Below are 15,468 nucleotides of genomic sequence, written 5' to 3'. Positions count from 1 at the left end.
AAACCACTCTGGGATCTGATGACTGCTGAGTGCCATGAGGTGAACAGCAGCTTTACCCTTCTCTAGGCTGAGCTCACCACATTGCTCAATTTATTTCACAGAGGCAAAGTGAAGTTTAATAACTTTCGAGATACTTTCAGGATTTCTGGATGGAAAGCACCAGAAGTGCCCACGGTACACAAAGAATTGTGTGAGTGTAACAAAGTGCTGAGCAGGTACATTAATTCTGAGCAACGTGTGACCATGTGAACACTTGAAGACAAGGCTCATTTCTGAGCTGGAATGAGCACTCAAGAGCAAAGTGCCACAAAAGGACTCCACACTGAAGATGGGAAACCCCCCAGCATTTTCCAGAAGAATGCTCCATTTGATACTATTGTGTTAAACTCTGCAAAGTTAAGTCAGAGAAAAAAAAATGGGATAAGGAAGAGTAACTTGGGTATGTTGTTGCAAACACTTCAAGAAAATTCACTTGATTTGATGAAAAACACAACTTAGTATTCCATAACCAGATCTAAGCACAGTCACAGCACACTCATTTTATTTGTCAATTCTCACACCCGAGGAAGGTGATAAACCTGTAAAACTACAGTTCTACCAAGCAGTGAATTAAGTTTTTCATGCATTGCTGGCCAGCACACCTGAACTTCACTCACTAATCCGTTTCCCATAAGATGTCCACAGACATGCCAAGCCTCTAATGCAGTTTAAAAATATCTGTTTTAAAGCTGCCAGGGAAATTTTCGTCACTTGCCACAATAGTTCATGTTGGCCTCAGTTACACAACAGGCAGAGAAACCTGAGACACAGGGGAGAACCCTGATCAATGAACTCTGCATTAATGAGCAGGAAGAGAGGCACAGCTTTCAGTTTTAAAATTGACAGTCTAAAGGACTTAAACACACCTAATTTTACTGAAAAGTAGCATCAAAACACCTTGTAAGCTTTGAAATCTCACCCTGCCCCAGTCTAACCATGCTCAGGGCACCAAGATTGTCAAAAGATTAACTATTCCATATATAATGCAGCCAATACAGAAAAAACCTACAATTCCTACAGAAATTAATCCTAAAAGAGGCCCACAGGGGTTTTCCAGTAAGTGTGATACACGAGGGATGCTACTGGGGTGATGCACTGTGCATGTTTTACAGGCTACTTCATTTATTTATTTATTATATTTTATTATCATTTATTCAAGGGTTATCATTATTAAAGGCTACTATCATTTATTTGAGGCTTTTCCCCTCTGATTCACGGGGTCACTTTACAGCTGCACAGACTAGAGTACACACGTTCCTACAGAGATGTGGCAAGGCAAGATGGGAGCATCCAGAATAAACTGGATAAATAAAAAACAAACAGTCCCCTAATAAACTGAGTAATTGCTGCCATCCCATCTCACAAAAAGGAAATGACAAATGTCCAAGGATTTTGTGAGGGGTAAGAAGAATCTCAGCTCTGTGGACTCCCATTGCTCTAAATACGCAGAAATTGAAAACACAGTGGGAATCCTTTCTATTTCCAAGATGTTGGTACAGAACCGTTTTAGACACACATTTCTGCTCTAAATAAATTACACTGCACCCTTTTCTGGCTTCTCTACTCCCACCACTTTCAAAACTCTGTATTTGACTACTGTGGGTGACCATTATGCTCCTACAAAGTGTTAATATCCTTCACATCAGGGTTTCTCAGAAGGAAACTGTGCTGACATTCCCAAGCCCAGCCTCCAAGCCCTGCTCTAGTAAAACTTACATAAAGCCAGGCTTTACACACTTACTTCATCCCTGTACAGAGGACTCGTGTAGTACATGATATCCATGGCGCTGCTGTTCAGCATATCCCGCAAACCTCGGACTTTATCTGGAGTAATGGAGTCCACAGTGTCTGGAAAAAAAAAAAAAGGAGACTTAACTTACATACAGGAGAACGATAAAATGGAATCACAGGCTGGTTTGGGTTGGGAGGGACCTTAAAGCCCATTTGGTTCCATCTCCCTGCCATGAGCCCGGACACCTTCCGCTAGAGCAGGTTGCTCCAAACCTGGCCTGGAACACTCCCAGGGATGGGATGTGCAAACAAAACCAAAGAAAAATCCAAGCAAGCCACAGGCAGAGAACAAAGGCTGAAAATTCTGAGGAGGATTTTGCAGACTGCAGCTACCGGCAACAGCAAGAGAACCAAGCAAAGTACCTCCATCGAGGGTCAGTTTGGATCTCCATTCCACTGGGAGGAATTCCACATGTGTTGCAAGGTTGGAAAAATACTTTTCTTCCACTTTTCTGGCAGTATCTCGCATCCTATAAAAACAGAAAGGAAAATGTTCCTGTAAAGATTGCTGTTGGTGTTTTTAGCAAATAAACCAATGCATCCAGCAACAACACGTTTCCTGCAGTGCTGCTTTTCAATCCCTACTATGTAGGTGATTCCCTGAAGTACTTCTTAAACTCTCACAGAATGAAAAATTCTGTATATTACATGCTCAAAAGAGTTTAAATTTATCAGACTATGGGCTTAGCATAAGCCACTTAAATTCAGTTCAAAGATACCTCTCAATCCTGGCAGGTTTGGGGTAGAATGTGAAAATTAAAACTCAGAAAATAAGAATTAGAAAATCAGAAAAGAATTAGAAAATTGGAAAATAGAAAATTAAGAATTTCACCACTGCCCCAAAATCTAGAACCCACTGAAATCAACCATTTAACCAGTATGTAAGGAAGACTGTTCAGTGCCTTTAAACACAAAGAAAACTATTAAAAACATGGCTTGGAATGTGAGAATCTTATTTTAATTTTACATACTGAATTGTGAGGCTTGAGAGCTCAGAGGGTGAGAAATAAGGTCTCTTACTAGTGTTTTAACTTGCAGTGCCAGATGGAGAGGCTTTGAAAAGACTTTTCATTTCTACAGCCTATCTGAACACGAACATTGATGCACCTTTCTCAAGGGATGAAAAAAAATTAAAACACCTAAACCCCAAACCATATCTGACCCTTTCTGCTGTTTGAGGGAAAAGGGGAATAATAGTATGTTATATTCTTGTAAAAATGTGACTTTACTTGTGTTGTGTGAAAGATCCATCAGCACAAAATGAAAACCAAGATATTAAATATCCATGCATTCTATCAATATCATTCAGCCACCAAACTGAAAGTGTTATATTTTCCTTTATCTCCTTGACATGAATTTTGGCTCCCAATGGTATAAGCATTTTTGAGGATGAGCACAACACTCTAAATAAAACCAAGGGGCAGCAGTGCTGGGTTTCCAGCCCCCTTGAAAAGGAGGAGGATGAGCCAGGAGGGTGTATGAAAATTACTGCCTTGAAATAAACATTTTCTACAAAGACAATTATTTCTTCTTCTTTATCACATTTTTTTCCAGGAAAAAGAAAAGCCTGTTATACTACTAAAAAAGCAGACCAATAGTGTACCACATTTTGAAGACACTTTTCTGTAACTGACACTTTCTGATGAAGGAAGGGGAAAAAGGGGGAAGGGGAAAGAGAAGAGGGAAAAGGGAAAAAAAGAAGGGGGAAGGTGGAAAAGGAGAAGGGGAAAAAAAGAAGGGGGAAGGGATAAAAATGGAAGAAAGGGAAAAAAGGGGGAAAGAAAAGGAAAAAGGGCAAAAAAGGGAGAAGAGAAGAAAAAAGGGAGAAGGGGAAAAAATGGGGAGAAGGGGAGAAAAAAGGGGGCAAGGGGAGAAAAAAGGGGGGAAGAGGGAAGTAGCATCCTTTACATCCTTTCTTCCAAAGCAGTTACTGATGGCCTGACCAAACAGCCAAGAAATACAACTGCTCAGCATCTCTATTTTTAAAGCCTGGTGTGATTGCACTCCTAATCTCCTGGATTCTCATCCAGCGAGACGGCAAAGGTTTAAATAAAGCAGAAAGTCCTCTCCATCATAAGGGAAAAAAAAAGATAAATCAGCAAGAGGATCTGCTTAAATCAGGGTTGATTTAAGGCCTGAGTTGACCTGAGCCCTCCCTGCCACCCCCACACACAACAGGCCTCTGAGGACACTTATGTGAGAGTCCAACTTCAGTCCAGGAAATTTCTAGATTATCAAGAAGATAAAAATTCAGTGAATACATTAACATTCCTGGCGTTCCCTGAGTAACCAAAAAGAGAAACACACCTATTCTTTGGAAATGCCAACAATTCCTTAGTATTGCCTAGTCAGCTTAAGTTTCTCTGAGTGAAGGAAGCATAGAGTTCATTTTCCTCCTGGTAGCTGGTACAGTGCTGTGTTTTGGATCTAGGATGAGCACAGTGTTGATAACACACTGATATTTTGGTTGTTTTGGCTGTGCTTACCCTGAGTCAAGGACTTTTAAGTGTCTCATGCTCTGCCAGCGAGGAGCTGCACAAGAAGCTGGGGGGGAAACAAGGCCAGGACAGTTGACCCAGAGTTATTCCAACAGGGTTTTTGTTCCCCTATTATTATTATTATTATTATTTCTTCTTCAGAATAATAACAATTATTAAATAGTTAATAATGATTTCATTATTTTAATAATTATTAAAGAATTAATAATTATTAAAAGGTTTTACCTTTTTCCAACTCTGCTCCCCATCCTACTGGGGTGGGGGGAGAGTGAGCAAGTGGCTTTGTACTGCTTAGATCCAGGCTGGGGTTAAACCACGACACCCTGAGTTCAGAACCAGCTAAATTTAGCAGGAAATTAGCCAAACAGCAAACTAAAGCTGCTTGACTTAAAAGCAGTGAAAGAATAGAAATACTGTATGAATAAAGCACAGAATTCTACACAGAAATAATTACTTCAACTGAAGGAAAGGGTAAATAACCTGGTCCTAATAGCACAGGAAAAAGCCATCCAAACTATGTACATATCAGTGGCAGCTGGAAATATTATGGAGGAACAGCTATTAGACATCTCCATCTTCAAATTCAACCAACAGGGTTTCCTTCTGTTCAAAAGGGTCCAGGTCTTATTGAAGCTACTCACAGACAAACTGACACAGGGGATTTTTTTTTAACTAGAAGTCTTCTTTTTAAAGCCAAATACAGGGATTTGGAGAAAATAGTGCAGCCTTGCTATTCTGCCAAAGCTTTTGGGAAAAGCTTCAAGTTTGTGCTCCTAAAAGCTGTGCCAGCTTTGTGTCATCCAAAATCTTGTGAAATGTAAAAACTAATTTTACTCAGATCGAGAGGTTTCCCCTCATGTTGGGAGAGGTTGTCTGGGCATGATCCAGCCTTTGGGAGAATAGTCCCAAACTTACAGAATACCAGGATGGCTTGGGTTGGAAGGAACCTTAAAGATCATCCAGTTCCACCCCCTGTCATGGGCAGGAACACCTTCCACTAGACCACGTTGCTCCAAGCCCTGTCCAACCTGGCCTGGAACACTTCTAGGGATCCAGGGGCAGCCACAGCTTCTCTGGGAAACCTGTGCCAGGGCCTCATCACCCTCACACACAAGAATCCCTTCCCAATATCCCACCTATCCCTGCCTCTGGCAGTGGGAAGCCATTCTCCCTTGCCCTGTCACTCCAGGTCCTTGTCCCAAGTCCCTCTCCAGCTCTCTTGGAGCCTCTTTAGGTGCTGGAAGGGGCTCCAAGGTCTCCTCAGAGCCTTCTCTTCTGCCTGAATGACCACAGCCAAACACAAGCACTTGGTCCATGAGAAAACCAAAACCCAACTCTGTGTGGCTCTTCCTTATGCCTTGCAAAATCCAGTCTGGTAGAAGTGCACAAAAGCTTTGTTTCAACCAATTTTTGTTACCTGCCCCCTCACTGACATCAAATCAAGCAGCAATTCCATTTCCTGGTGTTTTGAGCAGGGCCCTCCCATCGGACACACTGGGTAATACCACACACCACTGACTCAAGTTTGTTTGATTACAAACTCTGTAGCTACTAAAACATTTAATTTTTATGCTTTCCACTACAGTTTCAGAGCCAATCCAGTCCGATGTTCCCAAACAAACACTGTCATAGGTGCAGCTATCCTCTCTTTCATTATTTTACAGTGGCAATGTCACATCAATCTCCTGCTCACAGGAACAATTCCCAGAGCAACACATCCCATTTACAGCCAGTGGCACCACACCACATCCCATCCCCCACTGATTCTGATCAACAGTTTGATAAAATTCTAAAGAAAACTGTGGTTTAATTTCCAGGCAATGTGGCTACACTCACAGGCAAACCCCCAGTACACAGATCTGCTATACACTTGCTTATCTATTCTGCTATAAAGTTGTTTTTATAATTTTTTTTCTTCTTCTGGCTTTCAAAAATAAATATTTTGTGCTATTTTATTAGATGGCAAATCCCTCTACTCCCCTGCTAAATTAACACCAAGTGAAGTAACAAATCCTCATCTAAACAGGCAGAGAATTCCACTCCTTTCCGATACAAATGGATGTTGAAATACAGACCTCAGAGTAACAATTATTTAAATCTATACATTGAAACACACAGAAATAACTATAATTTATGAGTTTTTTAAAGAAAAAAGTCACTCAGGCACAGATGCAACACATACCTTAGAAAGAATTTTGACATATTGCTATTTTCCAGGCGAGAAGTAATGGCCTGAAAATAGATCCTTTAGGATTCACCATAAATAAAATGTGCTTGGTTGCCTTTCTCTGATTAAAATAATAAATAACAAATCCCTATTTTCACAGCTATTCATCCTTGCTTAAGTGAGTACATTCCAGGGATATGTTAACATATTTAGGATTATTGCCATGGGTTTTTTAATCTCATGCTACTGGTTTCACTCGTGTGGCATTCACAAATTCTACATTAAAAAAACTGGAGAGTTACAAACCATGTTAGTTCACAAATTTCATAAAATGATGTTGATAGCTGGTAACAGAGCAAAAAGCCTGAAGGCTTGAAGAAGTTACTCATTTATTCCCAAGATATCTTTGCAGACACTCTTCCATCAGATGATCCATAGCCAAGAAAAAGGGAATGGTCTTTTATTTAAAAAGCAGCACAGCAGCCAACCTCTTACTCTGAACTCCTGATTTCATAGAATCCCAGAATGGGTTGGGTTGGAAGGGACCTTAAAAATCATCTTGTTCCACCCCCTGCCATGGGCAGGGACACCTTCCACTATCCCAGGTTGCTCCAAGCCCCATCCAACCTGGCCTGGAACACTTCCAGGGATCCAGGGGCAGCCACAGCTTCTCTGGGTAAGCTGTTCCTCAGTTCCAGTGCCTCACCATCCCCATCAGAGTGAGGAATTTCATCCCAATATCTCATCTAAACCTGCCCTTGTTAGTTTAAAGTCATTACCCCTTATCCTGTCACCCTAATTCTAAGAGACAGGGCAATGGGATGTTCTCAGAAAAAAAGTCCTAAACTCTCATTACTTCTTGTAAAACCACGTGGATCTATTCCTGGATTTTGGTCACACCACTGGTAAATCATGTTCTAAATTATTCCCCAACTGCTTTCACCACCCTGGAGTTCCCTCAAATGGAGGGGAAGCCCTCATCGCCTCTTTGAGGAAATAATACCACGAGTTATTGAGGAAACTCAGGGCCGGTTTGAGCTAAATTTGGTAAGTTGAAGTGAGAGTAGCCGGCATGAGTAATAAAAATTGAGATCTGCTCCAGCCAGAGGAAATGAAAGGGCGTCTGTTTTCCAAATCTGAGCTGCACTGCAGAAATGCCAACTCAAGTCGGATTTCAAAGAGCAACTGCAAGACACAAGTCATGTTCTGCCACTGTTCTTCAGGGATTCAGCTGCTCTCAGAGCAGACTCAGGAAAAACACTGCTCTGACACACACAGACTCATTTTACTTCAGAGGAAAGATGGAAATTCTAGGATGCAAACAAAGTAAGCACCAGCGTGACTCACACTTCATCCTTTTGAAGAGTAACAGGATTTTGCATGATCAAAGGAACTCAAGCTGCTTAGTTGGTTGATCACAGGATCCTGAGACAAGCCTGGGAGACCCAGGTGCTTCCAGTGCCTCCCTCCAAGCACTGCTTTCCAAAGGGCAGGAAAGCTTGCCCTGCAAGGAGATGCTGCCTTTGGCATAAGGCAGAGTAGGCATTCCCTGTCCCCGCTGGCATTTCCCACTCACTCCCATCTTCCAGGTGGAGTTCCACATTTTTGGACCCATTGCAGTGATCCACTTCACAATGGGAGCAGAGAGTTGTGGTGATGTGGGCAGGCAAAGGGAAGCACCAGGGAAAAAACAAGGAGTGGGGTGAGGGTGGGAATGAGAACAGACCTGGGGAGACATCCCAAGTCCTAAGCAGGCTGTTAAAGCTTGTGTCCAACATGCAGCCATATGTTAGAGAATAAATATACACAAAACAAGCTGTTACAGAAGTATTTCATGCCCTAACTATCACCTTTTACCTCTTGGGCTGAACTTCTCATGCAAGACAAGCTCAAGTTGAAACCTGTAAGCCAATTTTTTGGATAATTAATTCAGAATTAATACCAGCACCGAAGGATGAAAAACAAGCATGTGATATGTATTTAATGCAATGCAAGCACTTAAATGGAACATAAAACTACCAAGTATTTGAAAAGCTGAAAATTATAGAAAAAAAAAATTACAGGAAATCTTCATTTAAGATTCCAGCAGCATATATCAATGCACTGAAAGACCTCTGAGAGGCTCTGTAAGGACCTGCACAGCAATGGAAATGTACCAAAATAGCTATTCTGAGGTAATTATCATAATGATAATCCACAATTAAAATGTTTTCTAATGGGACTTGCAATAAAAACATAATTGGTGATTACACCAAGATGGTGTTGCTTATGCAGGCAGCATTTTTTTGGTGCTACAAACAGCATCACAGACAAATGGAATTTTTGAATCCAAAGAGGAGATCCAGACAGAGGCAGACAGAGACCAATTTTAGGGTGAGAGCAGCCCAGAAGTGACACAACATAACAGCAGTTATGGAAAAATACAGAAGAGTTACTTCATTCATCCCTCGAGCACAGGAGATGATGAAATTCAGAGTCAGTCTAAATGTCTGAGCTCTACCCAAGTCAGGTAAAAGGTCTGACCTTTACCTAAGCCAGGTAAAACAACAGGATTTTGTTAAGGAGGTTGGAAACATGGATAGTAAACATTTCTTAAATGCCCAGAGGAGGCCACCAAGTTGATTAAAGGGATGGAGCAGCTCTGCTATGAGGAAAGGTTGAGAGAACTGGGCTTGTTCAGCCTGGAGAAGAAAAGACTTTGGGATGACCTAATTGTGGCCTTCCAGGACCTAAAGGGGCCTACAGGAAAGATGGAGAGAGACTCCAAGGGCTTGGAGTGACAGGAGAAGGTGAAGTGGATTCAAACTGACAGTGGGTAGGGAAAAATGGGATACTGGGAAGGAATGCTTCCCCGTGAGGGTGGTGAGTCCCTGGTACAGGTTGCCCAGAGAAGTTGTGGCTGCCCCTGGATCCCTGAAAGTGTTCCAGGCCAGGTGGGACAGGGTTTGGAGCAAGCTGGGCTGGTGGAAGGTGTCCCTGTCCACTGCACAGGGCTGGAATTAGATGAACTTTAAGGTCCATTCCAACCTAAACCGTTCTGTAATTCTAAATTACATTCAACATGTGTAATGACATCTCCCCCTCCCAATCTAGAAGCACAAGTTCAACAAAATCAGAGGTGAGGTTTCAGTGAAAAATATATTCCAAATAATAACATGAAAGTGCATATAGTAAAATAAAAAGATATGCCAAAATTATTTATTTTAAATCTAACATCTACTTTATCATAAACCTGGTAATGCCAAAATTCTGCACCTGATGGCAAATAAACCCCCCACCAACTAAGTACATTGTGCCATAATATCTTGGTTTATATTACAGAGAAATACAGATTATACTATCTTCTCCATAAATAACCATCTCTAGGCTACCAAAGCAGCTCACAGCACATTATTCTGTTCATGCTGGGGCAGCTGAATCACTGTTCTAGCCGGGAAGAGGGACTGTCTCTTCCCAGATGCGTTCCCAGTTAATATTGGTGCTGACAGGAGCAGCTTGTTGCAGCAGCTGCTGTGCTACATTTAGATAATAAATGTGTTTAACTACACAGTGAAGAAACAAAATTATGTCACATCTACCCCAGAACTGTTCACCCAACCATCGATAAAAGTCCATCTTTTCCATTTACCTACTTCCAGGATACTCTGCAACCACAGCACCCAACCACATTAATGAGGAGATTGAGCTCCATTCCTTAATGAAATTAGCGCAGACAATTTTAAATTACCCTGGACAAGAGTTCTGTTTTCACCTCTGTAACCAACAGGATCTGCTTAATGATGCAGAAGCATCATGTGAGCTGCACCAGGTTCTTCTCAAGGCGGTAACCTGAGGACAGAACCTGTCAAATGAGCTCTGGGTGGGTGTCTCTCACTGGCCTGGGTTACAGAGTGTTCCATGTCTGGGTTATAAAGTGTATTTTTGCACTTTGTTTTTATTTCTTTTACAACTCCTTGTTCTGGTGAGACCACGTTCTTGTGCTGTGTATGAACTGTTGTGCTCACACAGCTTGGAAGAAACACAGAAGTTTCATCCCAGAGCAGAATGAAGCCCAAAAGAAACAACAGTAAATGTACAATGCAAAGATAAAATGGACAAGAGATTTTTTTGTGGATGGCAGAAATGAAAGGCACCTGAACAAGTATTCCCTTTTGGAAATCCCAGAGTCCCTCCAAGCACCATTTCCAAAAATCGCAGGGTGTCATGGTGGTTGATTCACCCGAGCACCACATGGACCATCCAGTACTTAAAGGGACTCCAAAAGAGATGGAGAGGGATTTTGGAGAAGGGATGGAGGGGCAGGACAAGAGGAATGGCTTCCCACTGCCAGAAGGCAGGGTTAGATGAGATATTGGGAAGAAATTCCTGGCTGTAAGAGTGGTGAGGCCCTGGTACAGGTTGCCCAAAGAAGCTGTGGTTGCCCCTGGATCCCTGGAAGTGTCCAAGGCCAGGTTGGAGCAACCTGGGATGGGATAGTGGAAGGTGTCCCTACCCAGGGCAGAGGGTTGGAACTGGATGATCTTTAAGGTTCCTTCCAACCCAAACCATTCAGGGATTCTGTGATTTTTATATCCCAAGTTAGATTCAAGTCCTCAAAAGCTGAACACAGCCCCAGACAATGCTGAGCTCTGACAAGACCTTCTACATGTGCTGGTGGTACCCAGTCACTGATAAGGGAAGAAAAGAGCAGTGACACTGAAGGACAGACCTGTGGCTTGAGTCACAGATTTAACGTGTCTGCAACTACAAATTTCCTGCTAAACAATGTGCCTTTAAAAAGCAAAAAGACCCCACTGACATCTCTTCTCCTTAGTTTCCACTTCAAAGTGTGAACGGTCAAAAAATGTTTCTCTGTGTTCATCTTACTTTTCAAAAGGAAGCATTTGATTGATGTCCCTAATGTAAAAGAACGTAAAAAAAACCCCAACAAAACCAAACAGCACACATATATCAGGGATGAAGGTGCTAACAGAAAGTGTTAGTATGGTTTGTGAGAGCTTGGCAGACGCTTCCTCTAAAATTTCTTCTCAGAACATATGGGATGTTCTTCACTGGTAAGTTTTAAGCTATTTACAAAAAAAAAAAAAAAAAGGAAAAAAAAGAAAAAGAGAGACTTCAATCTAAAATGATGTTCTAATTTGCAGACTTTGTAGAGAATGCACAATTTATGCCAATAATTAGCATTTTAAAAGGCTATGCAATACTGTCTGATATTTCTTAAGGGTATGAGAGAGATTTACTGAAGCACATAAAATCTTGTCTCCCTTTTTGAGAAAGTATTTTATATACTGGGCTGCCAATTAAAGCAGGACTTATGGAATGAACATCTCTGCACTGCAGCCTGAGCTGAAGTTAATCCATCCATATAACCCCTGTATCTATGGAAAAATCGGGCAAGGAAAAAGATAAAGCAGAAAAACTTAATGATTCCAAGGTGGAAGTTTTATTTCTCGACACTGTTAAAGGAGCAACTTATATTTAGGGTATTTTCATTCCCAGTGTAATTGCATCCTACAAAAACTGAACTTTTATTATTACATGACTAACTTTTAATCAGGGGCTGTGAAATGTTTTCTCTCTGGTTTGGATTGCTTGCTCTTCAATAACATGACTAACAGAGCAGCGAAGTGGCAGAACAAGGGGAGTGGGGAGCAGCAGGTTGTTACTTTGAGATGACAAATGACACAGAAGTGACATTAGAAAGTTTACTCTGCCGCACCAGAGGACACTGGAGTGGCAGAACGAGCTGCAGGAGCACGAGAGCCTGCTGACACCATGGTACACACCACAGAGCACATGAGCACTGACCTACATTCCCATCCTGGATTCAAAGGGAGCTTCACAAAGCTCCTACCATGAAACAGTCCCAGCTCTACACACACTTCCACAGGAGTCACTGGGTCTGTCAGTGTTTCTGTCAACTTTGATGGAACGTGGAACTATTTGGGGCACACAACTGAACCATCTGTGCAATACAGATCTGTAATTAACACTTTTTCAGCCTCTTCTTTCAGTTAACGAAGGATTCCTCAATGCCACCTTGTCCCCCACAATGTTGTCACCACAATTTACAATTTCTTCTAATATTCAAACATCCTTTCAGGTATAGAGAATCACAGAATGGTTTGGGTTGGAAGGGACCTTAAAGATCACCCTGTTTCAACCCCCTGCCATGGGCAGGGACACCTTCCACCAGACCAGGTTTCTCCAAGCCCTGTCCAACCTGGCTGTGAACACTTCCAGGGATGGGGCAGCCACAGCTTCTCCGGGAAACATAATTCCCCATATCTCAGGGATTACTCTTCCCATTCACCAGCACCCTAAGTGGCTTTCTGAGTTAGCTGAGTTAGATGTCAAACCAAAAGCCAATTTTCAAACCACTTTTCACAAAAGACATTAACTGAAAAGATATGGTAAGATTTCAATCATGTTTTACTTTTCAACTGGCACAGAACTCCATGAACAGTGTCACAGAAACACCTTCCAACTGCGTGAAGGGCTTCTGTCCTGTTAGGAATGACAACACTCCTGGTAGTTCCCTGTTTCCCCTCTCTTACCAGTATGGACTTTGCTTCCTCACTATTCTGACAACCAGCTGGAACAACAAGAGGTTCCACTCAGAGATTAACTTTCCTTTACTACTGAAGTAAAATTTTTCTGCTCAGTTACTTTCTTCCTAGTTGATATCTACTTAATTCACCCAGGTATGATGTAGAAATAACATTCCCTTTGATTCTGACCAAATGAAAACCTCTCCCTGCTCAGCAAAATAACTGAAAGTTGTTTAGGTGGGAAAATACCTCCAAGATCATCGAGTCCACCCTGTGCCCGAACCCCACCATGTCACCCAGCCCAGAGCACTGAGTGCCACGTCCAGTCTTTTCCTGAACACTTTCAGGGATGGGGACTCCACCACCTCCCTGGGCAGCCCATGCCAGTGCCTGACAAGGCTTTCCATAAAGAAATTCTTCCTGATATTCAACGTGAACCTCTCTGTGTGCAACATGAGGCCATGTCCTCCTCATGGGCCAGTTCCCTAAAAGTCACAAGTATTGGCCATAAAACCAGACTAAATCTTTGCTCTTCTTGCTCCCAGCTGCCCTCCCTGAGTCCATACCACCCAGTGAACACAGAAAACAGTGCACCCACAATATAAAGATTAACGACTCAGGGGAGAGAGGAGGAGAAGGAAACAGGGAAAGGTTCGGCTTAAACCAAAGGCTGTGCTGTCATTTCCATTCAGGCTACTTCAAACATCACAAAGCACTCACATCGCTGTGTTTTTGATGATCCTTCCTTGGTCCATTTTCTGCCCAATACCATGCACAACAAACACAATGTGACTAGTCTGTGGTGGCTTGTCTTCTAATGTGGCTTCTTCTACATAGCCTCTATGTAGCCTTGTCCCACTACTCGAAGCTGCAGAAAGAACATTATCCCACATCAGTTACATTCTGTGAGGTACAAAGGTCTCACCTGTTGACAGAAGCTTGGCTTTTCTCAGTCCAACACGTTAAAGCACTTTGAAAATAAGATTCTCTAACACAGAACTGTAAGATTAAAGGGCTATCACGTATTTTTAAACACGTCCACTTTTAAACTCTTGAAAGATTTCAGCAATTAGGTGATGTTATTGTATCAGTCAATGAATTACAAGGCCATTTCCACTGTACAGAGAACTAATTTGAGAAATGTTTCGAAAAACAATTAGAAAAACAATTAGAAAACAGTTGTGTAACTGTCCACCCACTTTTACAGCACAAAACTCTTCTTCTGGGTGTCTCAATCATTAAACCTCCTTTTATCTCCACCTTACTCCCACGGATGGAAGAATCATGGAAATTATCAGGCCATGTAAGTAATTAAGTGTCACCACTCCATCTGCCCCCATCAAAAGAGCTGGTTGAAAACCTTCACGATTTTTCATTTTGATGGGGAAAACCTGTTTTACTTCAAGCTGATCCAATCTCAGAATTTGCACACTCGTTCTCCAGCTCAGTGGCCAAACCAAAAATCAATTACCCAGGGTAAATATGGGTATTTTCTCCCTGCTGTGCTGATGGATTGATAAACCCACTGGCACTGTGTGTCTCCATCCCCCTCTAGTGACAGACCCACGGAGGGGACCCAGAGCCTGGCACCAGTGCTGGCCTCAAAAACTGAAACAAACAGTTTTGTTCCTAAGGAGGAGGAAAACACCAAAAAACCACTAAGGACTTTTTTCACCTAAGACAGGTTTAGTCTTCTATTTAATATTTCTGCCCCCAAATTGTTTACAACAGATTTATTATTTATTATACACTTTCCAAATCGTGTTCTGGATAAATTACTTCGTTTCTTCTGGAACTGAAGCACTGAATTATACTATTTTTTTGGCAAACATTAATTAAGTATCCACCCAAGAGCCCTGGGGGGTTAAGAGGGCATTAATTACAAGACAGAGGCATGGAGATTAAAGCCAGACCTATTACCTGATCTTGCCTCTTCAGAGGTCAAGGAACAAAATAGATGTTTATGTTCTTGTTTTGGCAGCTGTCCTGCACAGGACGTGACAGAGGGAAAAAAATTCCAATTTTCTAGGTTGGCAATAACCTGCCTTTTCCTTGAGAGGGACCATCTTCTCTTCCAACCATCTCAGCCTTCCTGGCTTTATGATTGGGAGTTCTGAGCTGAAATGAGCCTGAATTCCTACTGGAAATTATTCCTACTGCAAATAATTTTTTCTAAATGTCGATTTTTCTAATTTTTTCTAAATGCTTCACCCCTTCTCTCAGTTCACATGCCTGTTTAAGGAATGGAAAAAAAGGGCAGGAGATGGGGAGAGGGAAGGTATGATCATGGATTTAAGAAATGCATCACAATATGCAAGTACACAGTGGTTGAGGTTGCAAAGGGAGCTGTAATATTATATTACTACAGTAATAGTTCTGATTTTACAGTAGTTGCTGCTCTGCCACTGTAATATTTTCATGT

General features: G+C 41.9%; 1 protein-coding gene across 1 annotated transcript in view; it reads right to left on the bottom strand.

The window, feature by feature from the left end:
- DDHD1 (DDHD domain containing 1) overlaps nt 1–15,468 on the bottom strand; it is a 66,163-nt gene that overhangs the window by 22,490 nt on the left and 28,205 nt on the right. Inside the window, exons 4-6 of the mRNA XM_027662510.1 lie at nt 13,767–13,914; nt 2,194–2,300; nt 1,781–1,887 (exon numbers count right to left, since the gene is read on the bottom strand). Coding sequence (XP_027518311.1) covers nt 1,781–1,887; nt 2,194–2,300; nt 13,767–13,914 — 362 coding nt within the window. The remainder of the gene's footprint in view (nt 1–1,780; nt 1,888–2,193; nt 2,301–13,766; nt 13,915–15,468) is intronic.

This window comes from Corapipo altera, unplaced genomic scaffold (genome assembly GCF_003945725.1).
Source record: "Corapipo altera isolate COAL_440 unplaced genomic scaffold, ASM394572v1 169, whole genome shotgun sequence".
In the NCBI taxonomy this organism is placed as follows: domain Eukaryota; kingdom Metazoa; phylum Chordata; class Aves; order Passeriformes; family Pipridae; genus Corapipo; species Corapipo altera.
The sequence above is the reverse complement of the archived record's forward strand: the minus strand, read 5'-3'. Positions and strand labels throughout refer to the sequence as shown.